At 37.9% G+C, this 26,051-nt stretch overlaps 1 protein-coding gene across 2 annotated transcripts in view; it reads left to right on the plus strand.

Annotated features, from left to right (window-relative positions):
- INTS7 (integrator complex subunit 7) overlaps positions 1–20,723 on the plus strand; it is a 48,511-nt gene extending 27,788 nt beyond the window's left edge. For both annotated transcript variants that reach the window (XM_032216336.1, XM_032216335.1), the window contains 7 exons: positions 1,796–1,990; positions 7,169–7,272; positions 9,528–9,596; positions 11,104–11,236; positions 12,424–12,522; positions 18,266–18,451; positions 19,086–20,723. In XM_032216336.1, the coding sequence (XP_032072227.1) occupies positions 1,796–1,990; positions 7,169–7,272; positions 9,528–9,596; positions 11,104–11,236; positions 12,424–12,522; positions 18,266–18,451; positions 19,086–19,388 (1,089 nt within the window). In that variant the 3' untranslated portion in view covers positions 19,389–20,723. The remainder of the gene's footprint in view (positions 1–1,795; positions 1,991–7,168; positions 7,273–9,527; positions 9,597–11,103; positions 11,237–12,423; positions 12,523–18,265; positions 18,452–19,085) is intronic.
- The last annotated feature ends 5,328 nt before the right edge of the window (positions 20,724–26,051 follow it).

Genomic DNA, 26,051 nt, shown 5'->3' on the forward strand with positions numbered 1-26,051 from the left:
AATTTGGTGTAAATTAGAACACTAAATTTTGAATTAGAAAACCCTGTGGTCAAATTCTCACTTACCTCTGAGGCTGGGCCTATTATTTGCTTCCCAAGTTTACTCTGATATTCCCATTTTATTGGGCTCTTAAGTTCCATGAAAGAAAAATGAGGTACAGATGTGATGGTTAAATATTGAAATCCATATTATAGATATAAGCATCACAGATAGTCCTCAACTTACAACCATAGTTGGGATCAGAATATAACCTAAGGGATATACTTGTCATCACATGGCTAGGCTCAATGTTATGACCATTTTTACAGCAGTCATTAAGCAAATCATCACCATCTTTAAGTTAATCACACAGTCTTTAAATAAATCATGTGGTCATTAAGTGAATCTGGTTTACCTCATTGACTTTGGTTGTTGAAGGCGGGCTGAGAAGGTCACATATTGCAATTGTGATTACAGGCCATTGCAGCCATTTTTAAAGACAAGCCAGTTGCCAAGCACCCAAATTGCAATCACATGACCATAGGACGGTATGACTGACAAAACCTAAAGGATGAGTTACAAATCATGAAGAGAAAAGAAAAGAATGGGTAACTGGCTTACTTAATTAGGTTAGCTAAATTCCTTCATTCTTGTGTTGTACAATTGACTCCAGAACAAGGCAATTTGTCAACCTCAGCTAAGCAGAAATGAAACAGTTTATATGTTTATAAATACAGTTTGTATTTAATTGCATAATGCTATGAAAATGGAATAATTTGAATAGAAATAATATATGAACATCAAGACTTTTACAAGTGTGAGATTGAGTCTTTATTAACCTTGTAGTAGCTTTTTATTTGATACAAATGTGATCATATAATTTTGGGGTCCCCAACTTTGCTGTGTGAGTGGCGGACAAGTGAAGCTTCATCTGAGTATGTGGGGGATCTAGGTTGTGCATGTGAAACCATCCCTCTGCATCCCCCACTGGTCAGTGGAGCCAGAAAGGTTGGGGATAGCTGATATAATTATTCCTCCCACTGGACAAATGTTTGCTTGGTTATTTGGAGCATTTTTGGGTCTGCCCTTTAAGAGGATATTTAAAAACTGGGCAAATAAAGTGTCGTAGTCAACACAAACAAAATTTTGATAAGATGTTCATCACTGCAAAAAGCATCTGATCTGATGCCTAGATGTTCTTTACAAGTGCCCTCTTGGCATTTTCTCTCTTTGTGTTTCTTTTCTTTTATCTTGCCTCCCTCAGATTGAATTCAAAGGATAATTCAAGATTCAGATTAGGTAATTGGAGTTTAAAAATGTTACAAAACCATAGTATCATAACATATTTCATAACAACAGGACAGTAATCTTGTCTTTGAAATAGTACATTCACTAATTGTTCGTTCCTTGTTGGAGAACAAGTCCTGTTCCCTACCTCCTCTTCTCTTCTGAAGATAATTTAATTGGCTCAGTGAAGTAGGTGAAGAACTACTATACTAGGCCACCATAACCAGAGCATTATGCAAATGATATTGGTTTAGTAATCTATATGTTAAATATAGTCCACCACCCCTAATGAAAATTGCAGCAATCTCAAAACATAAGCAGAAGCTACCATCTGCACAGTCATTTGTGTAAGTGGTTTGCTGCTTTTAATAAATAATCCCTCACTATCTAGACAAGCCCTCCTTTCCTCTTTGGAAAATCATTTCCAACCATTTACTAGATTATTATTTATGAACTTGCTTACTTTGGACTCAGATTATGACTCTCCCAAGTTATGCCTTTACCTGATAGATTTTTTTTTTCCTCCCAGGCTGCCAGCACACCACTTAACCCTTTGAGCTTTCAGTGTGGGTTTGTTAAACTACGAATTGACCTTCTCCAGGCTTTCTCTCAGCTCATTTGCACCTGTAATAGCCTGAAGACTAGTCCCCCACCTGCCATTGCCACAACAATTGCCATGACCTCAGGCAGTGATCTCCAGCGATGTGGTCGTATTTCCAACCAGGCAAGTGACCTGATCTACCTGCACTGTTATTGTGTGAACATACTTCTTTATCATTATTCTCTGTGATTATCCACATGAGTTATACATCTATGCAAAGCCCCTTTGAACCTTCCAGATTCTAGAGAATTGCAGGCAATCCCCGTTTAATGCTTGTTTTTAGTTATAACGGTGATGAAAAAGTAACTTTATGACCAATCCTCACATTTACAACCTTTAAAGTTATGTGGGATGAAGGAAAGCTGAAGTAAGTGCAGGCAGTTTTACATAGCAACCGCTTAACAAGCAAGTTGCCAGTCCCATTTGTAGTTACTAAATGAGGATTACCTGTGTTTGGTGGGAACTTTACCCCCACAAGTATCACATCACTAGACATAGTTCCCACAAAGCCTCTTAAAATATATTTTACACCACAAAAGTGTTACCATGGTTGTTAAAATAAATTGTTCTTGTGTTATTTTTCTCTCAATTCATCTTCAGGTTCCCTGAGTGATTTATAAGGCAAACTAGTCTTCCCACTGCTGTTGCCAGATCTTTAGCAATTAGCAATTTAATGGGTTTACATGCCGCCCAATCCGGGGGGGGGGGACTCAGGGCGGCTTACAAGTACGAATAAAATAAAATAACATACAGGGGGAGAACATAAAACAATGCAAACATTTTAAAAACACAACATACATCCGGTTTAATTGGGGGTTGACCTGATTTGAGTCAGCAACCCCAGGCCTGCCGGAACAGCCAGGTTTTGGTGGCTTTTTGGAAGGCTGCAAGGGTGGGGAGGGTCCGGATCTCTGTTGGTAACTCATTCCACAGAGCCGGAGCAGCAACAGAAAAGGCTCTCCCCCAAGTGGTCGCCAGCCGGCATTGTCTGGTAGATGGCACCGGAGGAGGCCTAACCTGTGAGTTCTTATCGGACGTTGGGAGGTGTGTAGCAGGAGACGGTCTCTCAGATATCCAGGTTCAGTGCCATGTAGGGCTTTAAAGGTAATTACCAGCACTTTGTAGCGCGTCCGGAGATTAATAGGGAGTCAGTGCAGCTCATGGAGGATAGGTGTAACACGGGTGTACCGGGGTACCCCTGATATTGCTCGCGCGGCTGCATTCTGGACCAACTGCAGTCTCCGAACACTCTTCAAGGGCAGCCCCATGTAGAGTGTGTTGCAGTAGTCGAGCCTTGAGGTGACGAGGGCATGAGGGCATCTTTGGCCCTTTGGCTCCAAGAGTCCCTTTCACAAGTAGTAGAATTATAGGAACAAATTTTCTTCCTATAGTGTATGCTAACAGTGTTCTTCTTTGCTGAAAGTACTATACTAACCATTGCTACTTGTTTACTGAAAAGCTTGTCGTAATTGTTTATTTAATTTGTGAGCCACCAGGTTGAAGCAAGCCTTAATCAAAGCAGAATCAAAACTGTTATAACTTCCTTATCTTTCTCCAAGCTTCCTATCATGCCTGTTAGGTAAGCTCCCCATTGGGAGAGCGAGTACGTTCAGCGAAGCGTTGTGAGAGTTGTGTTGGAGAATACACACACCAGCATACAGAGACACTGCAGTCTAAATAGGCTTTTACTTTCGTGGAAATAAAGGTATCAGAGTCCACCAAACAGTTCAAGTCATACACGGATAAGACAGTCAGTTATCAATGTCTTTCAGTTAAGGGATAATCCAAATAACATAGTCCAGTATCATATAATCAGTTCAGAACTCAAAGTTTGCTAGCAGTTGCAAAATTTACAATAGCTCATGGCACTCAGATCAGATCAGCCCAGCATCTAACAACAGAGAGAGCTAACAGTCATTCTGGCTCCCTCTTATGGCCGATTGAGGAAAACAGCAACCAATCACATTTTACAGTATGATTAAAGAAACAGGTATAGCATTGTTACATGATTTATATATTGCCAACTCATCTATTAGATTATATTCCTAACAATGCCCTACAAATTATATGGTGGCTTCCATATCTTTTTAAGATATCAATCAGGAGTTACATTTATAAGATGGGTAGCTATATGCACCACTCTAATAATAAATAAATGTTCCACTGCCTACAGAGAGTTGTTAAGTCTCTCTGCTGTCATTATTGGTACTGGGGAAGTGACGCATTAAGGATTCAAGATGTTCTGTGAGGCCTGCTTTGCCTCATTCTAACCAAGGCAAAATGAAAAATAGGGATAAAAGCCTATCACTTTTCCAATCCATCTCTAGCGCCATACGGTCTTTCACACAGTGGCATTCTCCAAATCTGTAACTTCCAGTTTCACCACTCATTGAGCCTGAGTCTTCATCACCTGCTCTTCAGTCGTAGAAATCAATCCTGAAAAAGGGAATCTAAGACAGATGCTTCCTAAGAGTTATAGTAGCTCTGTAATAAAATCCCTGTTGTTTGCAAATTTTAATGTCAACTGAGATCTGCCTTCTTATAACTTATGGTCAATATTCTATACCCAACGCTTTTGAGAGCAAAAAACTGATGGTTGTTTTCTGCGGCACATTTCTTGCAGTGTGTGGACAAGGGCTGTCACATCTTTATTTAGGCATTATTGTTTCAGACTAGATTTTACTTCCATCACCACTTAAACATCTGTTTAATGAAATCCTGCTGGATATTCCCCTTTAAATGGAAATTGGAATGACATCGATAAAAAACATGATCTTGTCAACTACAGGTCTAACATTTGAAGAATTCCCATAAAATATTTCTTCCCCCTTTGTGCATTTTTATGTAGAAGGCAAGTTAATGCTAGCCATTTCAGGATGTCTTTGGCAGTTAATTTCTTAAAACACTCCAAGACTTTATAGTTTTGTCATCTAATTTTGTTTTCAGTTGTGTAATCTAATTTTCTTTAATTGTTTGTTTTGAAATTGCATGGAATCATAAGTTATATATAGAAAATTATTAAACTGTTTTGGAATTTATTGAAAAGTGGTATACTGATATTTTAAATCAATAACTATTTTATGTTCAAAGACATTAGATCCCTGCAATATCCCTAATAATACCATTTTACATATACAGTATATAAACATATCACTGAAACATTAGGGCATTGAAACAGCTGTCCCTTGCAAAGGCTTGGTTGCTCGCGGAGATGCTCCATGTGGTCTCTGGGTCAGCAGCTGCTTCTCTCTGCTGTTGCTCTTCTTGGGACAGAGAGCATCTCTTGTGAAATTTAGCAGCTGTGAGCCGCCCTGTTCCTCTAAGTCTCCCATCCGGAAAGCGCACAGCACAGAGAAGCAGCGTTCAACATGGCTGCTGCTTCTCTGTGCTGTGTGCTTTCCGAATGGGACTTAGAGTAAAGCGGTGTCTCACAGCTGCTAAATTGCACAAGAGATGCGCTCTCTCCTGCAAGAGCAGCAGCGGAGAGAAGCAGCAGCTGCCTGGAGAGCAGAGATGGAGCAGAGCAGGCCCCGAAAGGCTGCTCGGTTGACCCTTACCACATGGCGGAAGCATGAGTGTGCACTCACATTTTCAGTGAACTGGTTGTTAAGTGGGTTGAATCCCACCGCTGGAGACATGTGAAATAGGAAAGCAACATGTGGGATCTGTAGCAAAGAGAATATATATACAAGCTAATAGCAGAACAAAGGGACAAGGCAAATACTACTTTCAGCAAAGTAAGGTACTTTCAGCTACAGGAAGAATGGAATGGAATAGAATTGAATAGAATTCTTTATTGGCCAAATGTGATTGGACACACAAGGAATTTGCCTTTGGTGCATATGCTCAGTGTACATAAAAAGGCAATATACATTGGTCAAGAATCATAAGGTACAACACTTAATGATAGTCATAGGGTACAAATAAGCAATCAGGAAACAATCAATATAAATCGTAAGGATACAAGCAACAAAGTTACAGTCCTGCAGTCATAGTGAATGATTTGACAGGGGTGAGGAAATTATTTGTTTAGCAGAGTGATGGCGTGCGGGGAAAAACTGTTCTTGTGTCTAGTTGTTTTGGTGTGCAGTGTCCTTTAGCATCGTTTTGAGAGTAGGAGTTGAAACAATTTAAGTCCAGGATGTGAGGGGTCTGTAAATATTTTCATGGCCCTCTTTTTGACTCATGCACTCATGCAGTCCTCAATGGAAGGCAGGTTGGCAGTAATATTTTTTCTGCAGTTCTGCTTATCCTCTGAAGTGTGTGTCTGTCTCGGGTCACAAAACCAAACCAGACAGTTATAGAGGTGCAGATGACAGACTCAGTAATTCCTCTGATGAACTGTATCAACAGATCCTTGGACAGTTTGAACTTCCTGAGTTGGTGCAGAAAGAACATTCTTTGTTGTGCTTTTTTGATTATGTTTTTGATGTTAGGTGTCCATTTTAGATCTTGAGATATGATAGAACTTAGAAATTTGAAGGTCTCTACTGTTGATACTGTGTTGTCTAGTATTGTAAGAGGTGGTAGTATGGTAGGGTTTCTCCTAAAGTCTACCACCATTTCTGCGGTTTCAAGTGTGTTCAGTTCCAGATTGTTCCAGTCACACCACAAGGTTAGTTGTTCAATCTTCAATCTGTATGCGGTTTCATCATTGTCTTGAATGAGACCAATCACTGTTGCATCATCTGAAAACTTCAGTAGTTTAACAGATGGATTGTTTGTGATGTAGTCATTGGTATATAGAGAGAAGAGAACTGGAGAGAGCACACAGCCCTTGGGGGGGGGATCCTTGCTAATTGTACAGGTATCTGATGTGATTTTGCCTAGTTTCACCTGCTGCGTCCTGTTAGGAAGCTTGTGATTCACTTACAAGTGTGTTCAGGTACTGCTAGCTGATTTAGTTTAGTTAGAAGAATGTCCAATAGTATTGAATGCTGAAGTAAAGTCTACAAAGAGTCTACAAAGAAGCATGAATTGAGATTTGAGTCTGATCCTGCTGCCAATAATCTCATCTTGCTTCATTTTATAGGGATCTATAAGAGACAACTAGAGCCAAGTGCCAAAAGAATTTTAGGATAGCGTTTAGGAGTCTCTGCAGCAGAAACTCTCCTTTGATCTAAGAATAAGTGGACGGTGTAAGGATGTATGATAATTGAAGTGAAAATAAGCAATAGAAAATGGTCAGGCCAATATAATATAAGCCTCTTAATTGAATTCTGTATGTATTATGTTCAATCATGGCCAGTGCCTTTTTTTGTGCTTCTTTTTCTGTTTTGCCTACACTTTGTACTATTGCAGATGAAACTCTCCATGGAAGAATTCAGAAACCTTGCAGCAAGATACAGCGATCTCTATCAGTCTTCTTTTGATGCAGACTCTGAAACTCTGAGAAATGTGGAACTGTATCCTGCTTCTTATAGTATGAAAAAAAAATTAAATCTTGGAATTTAATACAAGAGCCTCTATTATATTGTTATTTATGAATACTAAAAGAAAAGAACAGAGATACTTGAAAAATGTAGACAGGTATTTGGTGTCTTAACTTCACTATACTTAAAACTTAATCTTCACTGTACCCTGATCAATTTAAAACCTTTATAAACATTTAACCCCTTAAAACCCTACTGTAAGGGCTTGGATTTGCCTTGCCTTATAATGTATTGTATATATGGCAGCCATTCTTGTTTGAATTCGATTATCTTGTTTCTTAAACAACCAGAGCTTGGGTGTTTTCCCCCCAAAGAGGCTCCCTTGAACCTATTATGGGAGCTAGGGAAAAGTAAATTTATGCAGGCAATTCTTAGATACTTACAGTTTGCATATGCCAATTCATTTTTAAAGTTAAAAACAGACCATCATTACGGTTAGTCTGCCAGAATTCATCACTGAAAGTACATCTTTTAATTTAATTTAAAATTTAAGCTCTGTTCCATTTGATATAGCCCATCCCATATTTTCTTACTATTAGTGACTGTATTTGATTATCACAAGTAAGATTGCCAAATCAAGTGTCTTCTTTGCCCCAGAACTAATACTCTGTTTCTGTGAAGATTCTGAGTCATCCAGGTCATGGTTGTCCCAAAAGTTCTTTTTTCAAAAGGCAACTGAACTTTTTGGTTTTTCTTTGAAGATGTTTCGCTTCTCATCCAAGAAGCTTCTTCAGCTCTCCCAAAATATCTTCAAAGAAAAACCAAAAAATCCAGTTCCCTCTTGAAAAAAGTATCTTTGGGACAAAATACTCTGTACTTCAGAGCTGTGTTCTGAGCTGGGAGCAAAACAGGGCATTCCATTCCATATTGTTGTTCTCATTTCTCCAAAGGTTGGAGAGTACAAAAGCCATTAAAACTTGAGACATAAATTCCATTACTGATATTAGAAAGTTAATAGTTTACAGATAGTAATGCCACGCTGCTTTTGCTATTTCTTCTCTGTGAATCATGCTTTCTTTTTGAGATACGTTGCTGGATACAAAAATGTATTTTGTACATGAACTTCAAATAGTGTACATACGGTTTCTTCCAATCGCCAAATATAAAAACCACCATGTTTTCTTCATTTATTTGTTGGGGGTTTTGTTGATGAGTTACCAAGTGAAAAATTGGGCCTTGGGATTACCCATTAACAGAGCTGCTGTTGCTGTGTTGTGGAGCACAGGTTGCTGGCAAATTGCAGTTGTGTTAAGGTGAATCCATTATTGTTGCTTGCTTCATTTCCTGGCTCAGTTGCATGAGGATCTGAAAAAGTTGTCATTGTTTGACTGGATATTTTTTTAAAATGTTGAAGTTATTTTAGAAAGTCACCTTCTAAGTAGTTTTTCCGCGCATAAGTTGATAGACAACATAGCATAGCTACCAGTACTGTTGTAGCCCCAGGACAAAAAGTAAGAAAGCATGAGGGAGCTCCCCATTGTACCTTATTCAAGAATACTCAATAGTGTTTTGAATGTGATTCAGTCAAAACATGGAAGACTCAGAATTGTAATATCTGAAGTAGAACTATTCTGAAGGGTTTTTTTTTCCATTTTGTCTCTACCCTACATCACAAGCCCAGATATTTCTTTCCTAGTTTTGAGATTTGTTTCTTTTTCCTCTAGCTACATGTGCAAATAATTGAGAAGGCAATTTTGTATATGCAAAATATGCTTTCTGTTAACCCAAGAGGAAATAGTGTAAAATTATTTTTGTTAAAGGCAGTATTATATGTTTAATTTTGCTTTGGGAAAGCAGGATTCTCCCATTTCTTCCACTTTGTTATTTAAGACTCGTATTTGCTTCATTTATTCTTTTGGCAATGGGAACTGCTGCTACAAATGAACTTCCAACTGTGCATAGATCTCTTTTTGCTTGCACATATGTCTGCCCTGGGCTGCTAGCCATATCCTGTGAACTGTTCATTCAGACCTTCTATGTCTTGTATCACCAACTGCTAACTTCTTCTGAGGTTTTGTAGCACTGTTAAAAGAGAAAAATGCCCCCAGGTTATAAGAATACTTGTGTCTCATTCAAATAAATAGACTGACTTTTCAATGCTATAGGATACATCATGCATGAGTAACAAATGCCAGTTTCCCATCACTATTCAAATCCTTTTCTACGTAAGATAATATAAAATGTATGTCGTAACTTTTCTTTGTTAATATTCTTTAACATTACTTCAGGCAGCAGCAGAGTTGCTTATTAATATCACATGCAATTGAAGCTCTGATCTTAGATCCTGAATCTGCAAGGTATACCTAATTGCCTTTTGTCTTTCTTTTATTTCCTAATCTTTTCATTAATATTCATGTTCCTGCCATATGTTGGCTGGATATTATGGGAGCTAAAGTCCAGCCTATGTGGAAGAAGCAGGTTGGGGAAAGCTCATCTGAGCAGTTCTGTTATAAAATAAAAGCTATACAAAGTTTCTGTAAAAAAGCATTCAACAGCTGCTTCTTGAACTCTTTATGAAAGCAATGTAGCAATAGCACCTAGACTTTTATATACAGCTACACAGTATTTTACAGCACACTGAGTGGTTAATGAATGTCAGCATATTGTCCCCTACAATCTGGGTCCTCAAGTACACTTATGGAAAACAGCTATCTTACATGAATATTTCTTCTGGGGATGTGCTGTACTTTGATCTAAAGCCGCACAGATGCTTTGGAGTGGACATGGGCCTTATTTTTTCCAAAGTTCATACATATACAAGCAATTTTTCAGTTTGAATCTAAAGAGCAAACTATCTCTAGTTTAGTGTTTCTCAACTTTAGCAACTGGGGAATTCTGGGAACTGAACCCCACATATGTTAAATTTGTCAGGGTTGAGAAACATGGCTCTAAGGTCCTGGTTCAGGAAGTGCTTTTCCCATTATTTCCTGCTAGGAAGCATTTGCGTATTTCCTGTGCAATATTAGAAAAGGTTTTGGAGCGCATTTGAGACATTGCATTCAGCCCTGATTTAGTCCTGTTAGACTTCATCATCAATCAATCCATGTAAATCTAGTGCTCAGCCTAAAATCTGGGTGATTTGAGAGCAGTCACCACTTACTCAATTCATTATTTAAAAGGCTGGACTTGGAGATATACCGCAGATGGTTTGGAGAATTTTAAATGTTCAGGAAAATGAGATGTTAACTGTGAAAAAGAAAACTATTATGAAGATTTAAGCAACATAATGGCTCCAATATTGAAGAGAATACAAGAAACTATCCAGGAATATTACTCTTGGTATATTGTGTTTTCTGTGTTTAATTTTGCATAAGTAATATAATTGATATTCCTTATTCTGTTAACCTTTTCAACTAGATGCTTCAAATATGTGTAAATATAGGTAGTCCTCAACTTACAACCACAATTGAGCTACAATTTCTGTTGTTAAGTGAGACAGGTCTTAAGTGAACTTATCCCCTTGCATGACTTTTCTTGCCACAGCTGTTAAGTGGGTCACTGTGGTTGTTAAGTGAATCTGGCTTCCCCATTGACTGCTTGTCAGAAGGTTGCAAAAAGTGATCACATGACTCTGGGACCCTGCAACAGTCATAAATACCTGCCAGTTGCCAAGCGTCTTTATTTTGATAATGTGACCATGGGGATGCTGCAGTGGTCGTAAGTGTGAAAAATAGTCATAAGTCACTCTGCTGCTGTAACTTTGAACAATTACTAAATGAACTGTTGTAAGTCAAAGTCTGTCTGTACCTAAAGTGCTCTGCAAGAAAGATAAAATAGAGTTTGAATAGCTACCTTTTTAAACAGCTTTCAGGAATATGGTTCTACTGGAGTGGCCCATGCTGCAAGTGAATATGAAAGGAGAATGATGTCTGTGTTTGGCCATGTGTTGGAAGAAGTGGAAGCCCTGAACCAAAAATATGCCCCAGTATCCTACATGGCAAGTATTATCATTTATTATATGGAAAACACTCCAGCTTTTGGCCTCAGATAAAGGAACAGAATCCTCAAACTGAAAAGCTAAATATGGTTTTTATGTGTACTGTATTTACATATATTTAATCAAAATATTCTTCAATAGAAAAGTAAGAGTGAGACTACTACTGTTTTCTGCCTAATTTTATTTCATTTTCCAGAACTTGCATTTTAAAAATATACTTCAAGCTCTCATGCTATGATAGGCATTGTGTAAAAGGTTTAGTTGTAGAGACATGCCAGAGACCTTATATAATTGTTCTATCTTTGCTTTATTCAGTAATACTGATTGGGTTTCAGCACAGCTTTTAACCAGTCTAGTATTTCTTTTATTGGCTAAGTCATCTATGAATACTAGTCCCATTTCTACGTGTTCCAAAAACGAAGTGGCAAATAATCAATGTTGCATTGAGTTTACTCTATTTTCCGTACTTGGAACAAAATCAAGGTTTTAGATGTTCTTCAAGCCATTTTTATGTAATCCCTTGAAAAGACAGCATATATTTTGAGATTTTTTTTTGCCTATTGTGCATATAGATTTGAATTTTTATGTTCATAAAAAAAGCATAGACTTCTAAAGAAAAACTGCAATTACAGTAACACCTGAACAGCTGGAAGGAGGACAATTACCTGAGTATTTGTTTGCATACTTCCTAAAGACCATCAGATTGACCAAACAGGATACTGGATTAGTTAGACTTTTGATCTGACCCAACAAGGTTGGTCTCCGTTCCAGGTCCATATCTTGCTGGCCACTTTTGTTGACTGTAATGCAACCTTTGCTGGCATGCTTCAGACCTCAGTTTCTATAATCTTCCAGCCAAGCAAGGAAATAGTTTAGCTAATTGGAGGATTATTAGAATAAGTCAAGATAAGCACCAAATTGATGCTGACTGTCAACATCAGATATTCTCTTGTATGCCCAGTTCAGTGTCAGAGACAAGGGTGTTCTTAGGATTTGCAAATTTTCTTCCAGATTTCTTCTATCTCCAGTTTCCCATCTCTGGAGCTTTTTGAATCAATAGTATGTTGTGTCTTGGCTTCCTAAGCACCAGGAACTGAAGTATTAATGCCCAGAGTTTGTTCATGATATTTCATATTCCTTTTGTAAAACAAATAATTATGATCGGACTTGCCATTCTTTTGTTCTAGCATACCGCTTGTTTATGCAGTGCAGTCATTGCCTTGCTGAAGGTCCCCTTGTCATTTCAGAGGTATTTTTTTCAGAAGCTACAATCAACTAGCATTAAGGTAAGCTATATTTGCATTTAGTTATAATTGCAGTTTGGGAGAAGAAATGTTATTTATAACTCCTAGACAAGCAGGCTAGCAGAAGTGATTGGAATGAGGTGGGGACAACCAATTGCTGCCTAAGCTCTGATTTACGAAAGATGTTAGATTAGACATTTAATGAAATATTTAAACTAGAATTCATATCTGAAATAAAGTTTTGATTTAAAAAATAATATTAAATCAGTGTGTGTTCTGTTTTGGGTTATGAGATAGTTTTATGAAGATCCTCAGTTACAATTCATTGTTGCCTTGTGGCTTAATAGACATAGACATTTTCTAGCAAATAAAGATATTTCTTTTAAAACAAGTAGTGCTTTTTTAATGTATTGATGTTGGGGATGTTTTTGTTTTGCTGCTTCCGTTAGCTGGCTAATGCATTTTATCGTATTTTTTTATTTGAAAAACTATATATGGCAAAATAAAACAAGATAAAACTATCTTACATAAATAGAGTAATGTAGCACTTTGCAATTTGGTTTCTTTAGCTTGAATGAGTATCTCAGGTCTAGGTCACCTCTCTGATTTGTTTTTTGTTTTTTAAGTGGAGGGGTTGCCCTACTTTTTTTTTTAACCTCTGGTAATAATGAGAAAGACTGAATGAAGCCTATGTAAAATATACTATTCACACATATAATATTCACAGAATAAGTAGTAGTTTTTAACAGAAAACAATTTCAGAAGGCTAATCAGTCTCACTGCCGAACAGAGAGAAAGTGAGACATTAGTAGGGTTGTGCTTCTGCTTCCTCCAAACTGGAAAATTATATTGGTTTTATCTGGGTTTTTGTCATCCCAAGCTGATGATGGCAGGAAAACTATGGTGAAGGAAGGAGATGGAGTAGAAAGTAGACCCACAGAAAAAATGATGGAACATAGTAGTGACTGCTGTATAATTAAGAATCACAGAATTAATATTGGATGTTGGATCATGTCCTTCCTTCTTTCCTTCCTTCCTTCCTTCCTTCCCTCCCTCCCTCCTTCCTTCCTTCCTTCCTTCCTTCCCCTTGAGCACCCAGTTTCTGGCACAATGATTTTGATTTCTGTTTGCAAGCTTGACGGTTTCCAATAGTTTGTGTTGATCTTTTAAATTCTTGTGGTCTCTTTTACTGCTTTATTTTGCTGCTTCATGGTTGCTTTATTGATTATCCATTTGGTATAAGATGGCGTCAGATGCCTCTAGTCTATTAACCATATATCCTGCTTATAAAATAATCATGCTATTAGACAAATATGTTCTCTATAAATGGATCATACATTAAAGGCAATCATTCATTAATGGAGAGCGCCTGGATACAATATAGCCAAAATTGTTTTCCAATTACTGTCTAATGTCAATGCATGCTTGTTTTCCACGTTCGGTAGAGACCTTAGTCACCTTGTATTACGTCACAGAGAGAGCATATCTTTCCCTATGAAAAATGTTTGATGTAGACATGCAAAAGAAATATTTATGTATTAATTTTTTTCCTCAATCCAACATGAGATTGCATAGAAAGTATCTGGGTTTAGAGCTCTGTCTGTCAACCAAATACCTCTTCGAAAATTGAACCAAAGAGGGCCAAATGGGTATGGGAGAGAAGCTGGCAAAAGCATGATTGATACTGTAAATGGGGCCAGATCAGGCCAGGGGCTGCAAGGAAAAAATGTTGAAAAATTCCCACAGTGCAGTCTTGTGGAAGGAACAGTTGGCTAGCAATGTGGAATCTTGGCAGCTGCTCTGTTTTAAGCAGCATCTCCTCTATTTGGATCATATGATCCAGAGCACAGCGTATGCAGTATGCAGCCCTTGCCTCCCGGGGCACACATAAAACACAAACATGGTCACCGTGACAAAGGTTTGGAAAGAATTCCTGAAGTCATGCTCTGCTTACTTTCCATGCTGTATTTTATCAAGATTATACAGTGAAATAGTGCTCTGTGATATGATTTTTGTATATTATTTCTATTGAGAAATAGTGCAATCTTTCTCCTAAATAAAAGGTCTGCTAGTAAATAAGTAAATGCTAACATCCAGTTTAAATGCTACACTTCAGTTCTCTTTCTAGATATTGTGGTACCTCTGATGCTTGCATATGTAGAGAGAAAAATGTGTCAAGGTACAGGTCTCATTAGAATGGCTGCACTGGCTACCTGTTGGTCTCCGGGTGCGCTTCAGGGTACTGATGACCACCTTTAAAGCACTCCATGGTAGTGGATCTGAGTACTTGAGAGACCGCCTGCTGCCGATTACTTCCCTAAATCGACCAATTAGATCGCACAGACTGGGCCTCCTCCGAATCCCATCTGCCAGTCAATGCCGACTGGCGACCACACGGAGGAGAGCCTTTTCTGTTGCTGCTCCGACCCTGTGGAACGAGCTCCCCATGGAGATCCGTACCCTCACCACTATCCAGACCTTCCGCGCAGCCCTCAAGATCTGGCTCTCCCAGCAGGCCTGGGGATAGGCTTCCAATTCACCCGCCCGAGTGTTTGATTGTTGAATGAAAGTTGTGTTTTACTATCTTTCTTTGTTCACATATTGTTTTGTTTTTGACCTTGCACCCCCCTCCCCCCCCCCCTGTGGTTGTAAGCCGCCCTGAGTCCCCTCAGGGAAAAGGGCGGCATATAAATCCCAATAAACTGAAACTGAAACTGGTTAAGGAAAATGAGCAGCCAGCAGACCCAAGAGCAAGACTATTTGCCTTCCCAAAGAAATATTTCATGTTGTGCTCTGCTACAGTTTCAATAAATAGGTCATGGGCATATGGATTGGTGTGCACAGAGGATGAGACTTTAGGAATGTTTTAGTGATGTTTTTAAAAGCAACTGTCCATGAATTCAAAATTTTTCACAACAAGCAGATCTAAGAAATATCTTTCATGCCCATAAAAGTATGTGTAAACAATTGGTGTAGTGTTTGGTTTTGGAATACTTGCAATACATTTTACATACTGCTTTAATTTATGCAGTAGATAAACTCAGTAGTAAATGGCAAAATGTAGAAGGTTCTAGGCTAACTTCCTGGCTCATAGCAGATGGTGCATAAAACATCTGCATACTTCTGTTAATCAAAGTGGAGAATAAGGTTGGGTGGTCAATTATTTTGGGAGGCAAAAGACATATTCTCTTATGTTTGTATTTATTTGAAGGTTACAAAAAAGTTGAATGCATTGAGTGAGTTACTTGGAAATATATATGGTAAAATAGAGATAAGGTCAAGAATGTGAGGAATGAATATAACTGGAATATAAAAGCAAGTGACCAATATGAAAATAGCAAATTGATTTGCTATGGTTATATAGAGAGAATGAACAAGATCAATTTACAAAGGAATTAACATGAAGGAAAATTGTATGGTTTAAGAGAAAAAGGAGGATTAAGAAAGTTGGATAGAATTGATGAGATTTATGAAACAGTTTATGGATGTGGTAGAAATAATGAGGATTTGCAATAATAGAAAATAATAGAGTGGTATAGTGAGTAGTATTTATGTGCTCTAATTTTAGTCATGTTTCCATTTCTTTTTCTTTATCCCTTTATTTATTTATTGGTTTTGACTTCCTATTCATTTTATGTGTTTGCATTATGTTGCTTTCCCTGAAAGGCAATAGCATGATAGTTAGGCATAAATATTTCAGTACTGTAAAAAGAACCAAAATTAAAATAAATCAATGCATAAGCGGAAAAGATTATGCAAAACAAATTAATTCAGTAGTGTGCTCAAAAATTCAGAATTTTCCTTAAATCGATTCCCTCAAATGGATAGCTCTTCCCACCCTGCTGCATCTTGCTCAAAGGTTTAGCTGATAAATCTCTCATGAAAATAATTCCAGAGCACAGTTGCAAGCACAAAAGTTACTGTTTGCAGAAAGTAAGGAAATCTTGAGGTCTCTTTCAGGTAATTTGTTGATTATGTCAATAACAGTTAAGTTCATGTCTGTTTAAATTTGCTTGGAGTGTGTCTACTTAAGATTATCAGAATCAAAACCTAAGGGCTTTTGACAACTGAGGAAACTTACTTAAAACTGTGTACAATGCTGTAAGAGTCATGTTTAAGAGCATAGGTATTTCCTTCAGTTGAGATCTTTGAGGTACTTTTTATAGTAAGTAGTATAGCATAGTAGTAGTAGACTGGAGGCCTCCCTGCTTTATTCCTTGATGCTGCACTTAATATTTAAAGCTTCAAATATGTACAGGTCACACACATGAAGGCCTATTCGATGCAGATTAGGTGACAAGAGGTCCATCAGTTGACCATCTTTGTAGTGCTGGGCTTTTAAATGATTCAACACTAATATACAATGGAAAGAATCTATTCACATGCGATTTCCATGTCAATGTCATAAAGCATTGCTAAATTTTTAAAGGGAACTTGAAATTGAAGAAGGCAATTGATTTACTTCATTCTGTTTTGCTCATTGCACAGAAATGGACAGGTTTGTGTTGCTTATCTGTCTTAAGATTATATGTTCTCTTCCTCAAAAAAGGGGAGAGTAGTAATCAAGATGGAGTAATGGTGAAGTCATGAATTCTAGATGTTCCTTAGGTATGAAAGATGGCTGAGTGATTTTGGCCTGGTCACTGTTGTCTCAGTCCAACCCATCTTATAGGGTTGTTTTTGTGGTAAAAAGAGAAGGCCAGAACATTAGGTATGCTTCTTTGAGCTGTAAAAAATTTAGGCAAGATATAAGTAAATTCTCACTTTCTACAAAAATATTTTTTAAATTGGCAAAATCAGGGTGGGGAGAATGTTAAATTTAATTGAAGGGTCCTTCTCTTCCCTATCTCACCTAAGCTGAATGTCCTAGATACTTTTCTATTTCATATGGGAGTCCATTTTCTATATAAACAATGGTTCCGAATAGACGTACAACAAAATATTCATGAAATAGATTATATAATTTTGGAAGCTGTGATGTGAAATATTGCAATCTCTACAACTCAGCACTCTCAGCCATGCTAGATTACAGATCTCATTATTTCCCATATCCGTGTGGGCTGAGATAATATTCAGAGAAATAGAGAGATTTATTGAAATTCTGGTTAAATGTCAGACCTGTTCCAGCTAGGGCATTTAGGAAAGAACTCCATTTGTAGTGAAAGGTATAATTTTACTAATGCCAAGTGGTTACAGCCAAAGCAAAGTCAGATCTGATATTTCCTGCATAAACCTGATATTTTTCCCTTCTCCCAGGCCCTCCCACCTGGTCGTCATGTTGGTGTCCACTGAGGTTCAAATTAGTTCTTTTGGTAACAGTTCTAAAGTTTGGTGCCTCTTTGATGGACTTTTGCATTCTGTTTTCATGCTTGTGTCCTTGGATCATTCAACCATTATCTCTGGTTGGCACTTCTGGTTCCTGTCATTTGCCCCCTGCCCCCCATCCCTCTACCCTTCCTCCCCATAGTTTATCGCTGGCTGTCATCAAAGTGAAGCAGAGCTGAAGTTATGTAATGGCAGATCTGACACTAATGAAAATTTGGGTGAGGTTTTTACAAATTGGAATCTCCTGCTTCTTTTAAATAGGGCATTACTCACATAGTAAATGCACTGATAATAGAATGGGTCCCTAATGTCCTTCTCTTGACCAATACTTTTTGCAGTACTGTGCTTACTTTCTTCTCTTCCACTTGTATCTTGTTCTAATTAATTTATGGTAGTATTATATGTTTTCTTTTCTTTTGAAAAACACCAATTAATAAATAATAAACATTGTCTATTTCAGCTTGCCCTGTCACCCTCTCCACGTAACCCTGCTGAGCCCATTGTGGTTCAAAATAACCAGCAACTGGCATTAAAAATAGAGGGAGTAGTCCAGCATGGTTCCAAACCAGGTCTTTTTCGAAAGATTCAATCCATCTGTCTAAATGTGTCATCAACCCTGCAGAGCAAACCTGGACAAGAATACAAGGTAAAAAAAAAGAGCATGACAGCATGAACTGTCAACATTTCTGCTTCCTGAAACCCATGCACAATTAGAACAGAATTTCACTCCACTAGACAGCAAGAAATTTTTACGCTTCAAATATGTTCTTGTCTTTTAACATGAGTGCAAGTTTCTGTGATGATTCGGCTTCCTTTGAAAATGAGACACTTGAATAAGATGCTGATCGTGGTGCTAAATTCATATCCCCATGATGAGCATCACATCCCTGGGAAGATAATCCTTGTCTTCACTTGCTCCATTGACAGGAACACCAATCGATAATAGTTGCTACTATTCCAACAAGCTTAAAAATGTGCAGCTGTCTGACAACAAGAAACAAATCTAGTCAAGTGAAAGAGGACTATTCCTCAGGGGTGGGAAAGAAGACGTAGGAATAGCTCAGTGAGTGATTTGAAATACTGTAACTTAGAAAATATAGACAAATAACTTCATATATTTTATTTAGATATGCTAAATGAATATAGGGAGCATTTGTTGCTTATTTGAGTCATTTCTGGTTAATAGTGTTTTCCAAAAACATAGTCTCTATTTGTAACTAAATGAAATTCTCAACTGTTCTTTAAATACTTGGTTGCCTAGTGCTTGTTTTCTTCTACAGATACCCATTGACAACCTAACTAATGAGATGGAACAAATGGTGGAGCCTCACAATGATTACTTCAGCACACAATTTCTCTTGAACTTCATTGTTGTTGGCACCCATAGTATCACAGTGGAGTCCTCAGTTCGAGATCTCAATGGCATTATATGGAAGACAGGGCCAAAAACCACACTATTGATTAAATCTCTTGAAGATCCATACTCCCAGCAGATTCGGCTTCAGCAACAGCAGGGGCAGCAGCTGTCTCAACAACCACAGCAGCTGCAACCACAGCCACGGACAGCATACTCCCGTTTTTAGCTCTCATATATCAGTCAAGGCCCTATGTCAAAGGCATTACAGTTTGTTTGGAAATTTTTCCTTTCCCCAGGGTTCACATTTCTTCCTCTATAACAGCAGCAGTCTTGATTCTTCTTTGTTTCCTTAAGCGCAATTTGTATCTTTGAAATGCTATGGGATTGCTAATATGACAGTAGATTAAGGCAATTCATGTAGCAAACCGGTTATGTAAAGTGGTTCTGCTTGAAGTTCCAGTTATCATCTTCATCTCACTTCATTACAATTTTGCCCTTGTGATGTAGTACAAATCTTAGTTGATCTTTAAAAAAATCCCCAGTTTCATGTCTTTCATATACAGAGTTGTCAGTCACTAAAAGAACGGAATGGACTGAAGTTATCTAAAAGCTTCTTACGATAGCTTTCTGCTAGAGCAGCTCATTTAACCAAGATTCAGTGCATGTGATGAATTGGAGTGTAGTTGCATTACATAACACAGCCAGTCACATTAGTCTAGTTTCATTTCTCCTTTCTTCAGCTATGTTCTACTTAAGGAATATATTATCTGAATTATGTCTTTATGAAGATCATTATGGAGCCTGAGATAAGAATAGTTTTGACTGGTATCCCAATTCATCCATCTTCATTTGCACTGCCTATGAGAAATCCTTCTTGGTGAGTGAGCAAGTAGATCTATAAGAATTTTTTTATTACAATCATAATAGCTCTTTGAATCATCCAATTCCCATTTCCTGCTGTATATGATTTTGCTTATTACACTATGATTTTGATTTTATACTTGGGAAGTATTCCCCTTCCCCCTCAAAATAATGCTATCTGGATTTAAAGTAAATATATAATATAATGCATCTAAAAATGAGAGAATTTTGATACAATCATCCACATTGAGAAGGTGGCAGTACTCCTTAAAAAGAGAATACATTCTAAAGTAGAACGGACAATGCATGACCGCTAACCTGTAATCTGAAGGTGATGCATTTTGCCTGCTATTATTAGTTCCTTCCTTATACAGGCTTAATAGGTATCCTGTTGAGAAGATTCTTGCGTTACCTACTTCATGAATAAAAACTAGCTGATATAAAAAGAAGTGAGTGGCTCTGAACACTGATGGGCACATAACATGAATGGTAGTAACAAAAAAGGAATTGCCCTTTGCAATGGGTCTAAGCCTCTTTTTAACTGATAATTATTTGTTCGGTTATGGAGAGTTACAGTCATGTTGGAGATTCTCACTGTCTTATTCAGTTAAAGTGAGTTAGGGAGTGTGGGTGGGTGGATGGGGTACCATATTTTTTGGAGTATAAGACGTACCTTTTTCTCTCAAAAAAGAGGGTGAAAATCTGGGTGCATCTTATACACTGAATACAGCATTTTTTGCCTCCCGAAACCCTGCCCCCTTCACCAAAATGGCCATGCATAGCTGTTAGAAGGCTTCCAGAATGCTCCTGGGGGTTGGGGAGGGCAGAAATGAGCGAAAAACGGACCATTTTTTGCTCATTTTTGCCCGCCCAGCCCCCAGGAGCACTCTGGAAGCCTCCTAAAGGCTGAGCATGCTCCTTTTTTGAGAAAAAACAGGCCTGTTTTCACGAAAAACGGCCCATTTTTGGGAGGTCTGCAGAGTGCAAAAACTTTTTTTTTTATTTGCCTCTTCAAAATCTTGGTGCGTCTTATACTCCAAAAAATACGGTAATTGTTTTTTGTGTGTGTGTGTTTTTTTTTTGTTTTTTTTTTTAGTGAGAGGGGCCTTTTATACTGATGGTAGGGAAATTACTTAAAAAGGTTTTTATTAATTAAATTGTTATGTGGCCTTTTTCTTGTGTACATGCCAGTTTAATAAATTGTTTTCAGTTTTCATTTGGGTATTAAAAATGGTATTATTTGTGAAGAAAAAAGGCATTATACCTTATCCCTATACATGTACTCATTATCCAATCAACAGACCTGCACATCAGAGGTGAGTTGCTACATTTTCGCACCAGTTCGGGCGAACCGGTAGTGGAAATTGCAACTGGGTCGCTGAACTGGTAGGGATGGCAGTCTGGCCAGACCTCCGAACCAGTTCCCTGGTCACCCATGTTGTTGCCAGCATGTTTTTAAAGTCATTTTTTAATGTTCTGTGCATGCGCAGAACAATTTATAGGCAAATGCGCATGCACGCAAAGCGTGCGCACAGCAAACCAACAGTAACACCGGCAGCAACCCACCCCTGCTGAACACACACCTTAATAATGAAATAAATACCACATCCCAATGCATATTGCAGCTCTAAGAACTCTTGAATCTGGACAGAACCAGTACAGTCCTAATTTTCATATCTTCAGAAAAAGTCTGCTTTGGTATGATTATTTTGAAATACAGTATTTATTTATTTATTCAATTTATATCCTGTCTTTCATTCAGCAGCTCACAGCATATAGATAGATACTTTCCCCACAATAACACTCCTATGATGTAGAATGAATTGAAGGGGACTGACTGGCCAAAAGTCAATAAGATTCTGTGGAGGAGGGTGACTAGAAATGGAGTCACCCCGTTCAAGTCCAACCATTCAAGTCCTTATCCATTATACCATGTTGCTTCACACTATTAGATCCAATAGTTACTTTGCTTCTTGTCTCTAGCCCATTTCTCCCTCCCCCCGCTGAGGTGTGGATATTAGTATTTAGTATTTTTAGTATTTTATTAGGATTTATAGGCCGCCCTTTTCCCTAAGGGGACTCAGGGCGGCTTACAATCATTAGGGAGGGGGTGCAATTCAAAATAAACAATATGTGAGCAAAATAAAATAATAAAAACACAACTTGCATTCAACATTCAACACTCGGGTGGGGCAAATTAGAGGCTTATCCCCAGGCCTGTTGGGATAGCCAGCCATTAGTTTATGATAAAGCATTGTCATAATTATTCATGGTTCATAAAATAAGAGATGTTAGACCGATTTCCATTCTATGTTTTAAGAAGACGTTTAGACCTCCTTTTCCACAAATTCAGCAAGAGAAGAATTTTTTGCAACTTAAAACAAACAATGGAAGTAATTCCCCCAAGGTGTCTTCTTTTGGGGAGTGAACTGAAGAGTGGGAAAGGAGGCTGTAGGCCTTTGGAGAGATTAATGTAAACAAAAGGAAGAACATACATGCACCCTTTAGCTGTGTTGTAATTAAATAAGGGCATGAACACCACACTCTGCCCATGATTTTCAGTAAAATTCTGAAAATTTCCAAAATTGAAATTTTACAGTTGCTAATTTAATACATTATTAGTAAGCAACTTTCAGTGGCTTTATAGCAGAATAGTACATGTTGTTTGTGAGGGAATTTGAGTTAGATCACCTGTTTGTTGCTGACAACCAGGTCTGATTTCCTGATACTAGGGGGCGGGGGGAACCACCAAAAATGGTTATTGTGTACCTAAATATTTGCTTGAATGCAGTGCTGGACTAGATGAACTTCAGCAAATTGAAAGTGAAGGCATGGTCCAATTTTTAAAAAACCCTTCTTATCAGGAAGAGCCGTTTGACAGTAGAAATGATTATTTTCAGATTGTTAATTGGTGGCATCACACAGGCAAGCCACTGCAGTAAGCTTCCATGTCCCATGAAACACCAAGCCCTAAAAATAATGTATTTTAGTGTCTTAAAAGTGATTGTTTTCATGTTGATCTTCCTCGGCTATCAACTTTCCTCATTCCTGTATGCATTTGATGGCACACATGTACACAGAGGTGGGGCTTCAGCCGCACTGTCATGCTTGGCTTCCTGACCTTTTTGACTTCTCCTTTAGAAGACCCAGATCTATTACTATAGTGTTGATCCATATAAATTCCAAGCTGTCATCTGACCAGCTTACAACCATTAATAATCTTGTCTGTGATACATATGTCTCTTTATTTTTCATGTCTTGATTTCTCAACATGATGATTCATTGTCAAATGTAGAAATTGCCTCAACAGAAGCACATGTTGTAAGTGTCACTGGAAACTTCTGTCTAATGTGCTATCTCACAATGGTATAAATTGATCCAGACTTCTCCATCTCTGTTCCGATGTTCTCATCCCATGTCTTGAATGACTAATTTTTTGAAATCTCTGTTCTCCATGTGACTCTTATTTGGACCTAATACTATAGAAATTATAGTCTAGAGTTCAACAAGATTGTTCTAGATCATCTGGCCAAAAGTCAATAAGATTATCTAGAAGTAGAAGTCTTTCCTGAGACAAATTTATCCTGGCAATTATCTTATTAATCATTAGTCAAGGGCAGGGGGCTTTAAATCTAGCGCAGATGTAAAGACGTATTTAATGTTTCTTTTCAAGCTCACTGAAGGATTGTTTTATGAATATACATACCACGGCTACCAAATTTTACAATTATTACTTTTATTGTGTAATATGTTCAAAGTCTCCTTTTCCCAACATTAGAAGCATGTTATTTATTATAGGAAATTTGCAAAAAAGGTTTAAACATTTTTTAACCCTTAACCACAAATGTACTATTTTGGCTATACTACTACAGATATGAGGTCATAATGACCGCTCATACAATTTTCTTAATCTATGAAAATAATAGGTGGGATATGTTGTTAAATTTACTTTGTATAGTTACAATTTTCATTTCTTGATCAAATTAACAGATTTTATAAATCCTATTCGCAACTGAAATGGTCCATTTCTAAAAATAGAGGTGTTCCGAACATTTTGGAAAACTGTTGGGGTCAGTGTAACCTAAGGTCTGTAGTTAAGGGTTAAAGAAACCCTTCAAAATAATGATGCTGACTGTCCAAAAGATAAACTCTGAATGAGAACATTTAGCCTCTTTGCATACATTTCTTTTGTACAAAGGGGAAAAAAATATTAGAGAGAGTGATAGCCTGAGCACATATAATAAGTGTGTGTCAATATAATGTATATACATCCTAATAAGTTGAATGGCAACACAAAGTTGGTTTACAAGGCATTCTTGGATTAAAAATACTGAGAGTAAGTTTTGGTGTAAAATTACTGTATTGATTAAACGGTATTGATTAAACTGGGGAAAACTTACCAATACAAAATGAATCCCCTTTTTTATCCGAAGTACACTAATTACTGAGGGGTTGGGAGAGAAAAGCACCAGTGAAATGGGAAAAAATGATTTAATGAAGTCTGAATCATATTTAGGTATCAGTGAGTACATATTTTACTTCAGTGTAAAAGCAGAGAACTCGAATAGAGAATGGAATGGATCATGCTTGGGAACGACCGTGATTGGCTGAGTGGAATATTCAACACGATTACTCAACAACATGCTCAAACATGCTTGTAAGCCTCGAACATGAAACTCATGTTCTGTCCTAGATTGATTTGTTCTAGTTAATTCTATCTATGTATAGCAGGACAAGAAATCATTAGTGGCATGACCTAGATTGACTTTCCCTAGTTGGGAGTGGCCTCCAAAAGTTATTCCCACTGCTTAAGACTACAGCTTCCTGCAAAATTCCTTTCTTCATTTTCGGACATATTGCACCTATACCACATGATTTAATATTTTTTCACCTTTGGGGAAGTTGCAAAGTCATTACTTGCCATAATCAGCTGAAAAAGATCTTAAGTGGTGGGACTACCCTTTATTTAAAAATGTGAATGAGCATGTTCATTTGGAATAGACCAGTGTTGGCGAACCTTTTCGGCACCGAGTGCCAAAACAGGAACATGCACACAGCACGTGCCAGAAACCGTTAGAGCACACACACAACCCGGGTGCATGTGTGTGCCGGGAAGATGACCTTCCAGTTTCCAGTGCGTGCATATGCACTGGCCAGTCTTCGTGCATTCATGCGCACACTGGAAGCCCGGTGCGCACAGCTACTTTTCCAGTTTCCGGTGCTCCCGCGTGCATGAAGACCAGCTGACCAGTGTGCCGGAACCTGGAAAAGGAACAGGATGGCTCGCATGCCTGGAGAAATGGCTCTGTGTGCCACAGGTTTGGCATCACAGGAATAGTCCATTGTGCTAATACCGTGCAACTTTAAATGCTCATCATCTTTCCAATTTTTCCACTATCCAGCTTGCCTTGGTGATAAGAGTTTCACTAGTGCTAGATACCTGAAACACAGAGCACCTAAAATTAGAAATTTACTTTCTTCCGAAAGGAAGAGTCAAGAATTTTTGCACATGAGTTTCATGTAGTTTGAGCCACATTTTAGCTGTGTGCTAAGATGGGGCAGGAGATATAAATCTTTCAAATTGAGCAAGATTTAAGTTACGTAAATAAATAAGATGTCTTCTCACTGCATATAATGAAGATTTCCCAACCAAGCTACTGCCATTATCTCTTGTTGATGCCAACCCTCATTCTAAATTTGATGTGCTTTGAGTACTTGTGATTGTTAGTATATTTGCAAGATGTACTCTCTAAGCAGAAGCTGTGCTGAACCACCTCTTAGTAGTACAAAGTGATTATCTACAGCTTGGAATGCTCTTTTAAGTCAGATTTTAGATGATGTTAACTCATTTAATATCCATTTTCGTGTCGCAATGTTTACATAATAAATAAAATCCTTTGGTGACTGAGCAATGTTAGCATCACACACCTCAATGATATCAGCCTACTACACTTAATCCAGCAGACAGCATGCTGATGTCACCATTAGTCAAGAGTTTCAACTGCTGAAATCTAGGGTCACCTTTTCT

The sequence above is a fragment of the Thamnophis elegans genome, chromosome 4, assembly GCF_009769535.1.
Source record: "Thamnophis elegans isolate rThaEle1 chromosome 4, rThaEle1.pri, whole genome shotgun sequence".
Classification (NCBI taxonomy): Eukaryota; Metazoa; Chordata; class Lepidosauria; order Squamata; family Colubridae; genus Thamnophis; species Thamnophis elegans.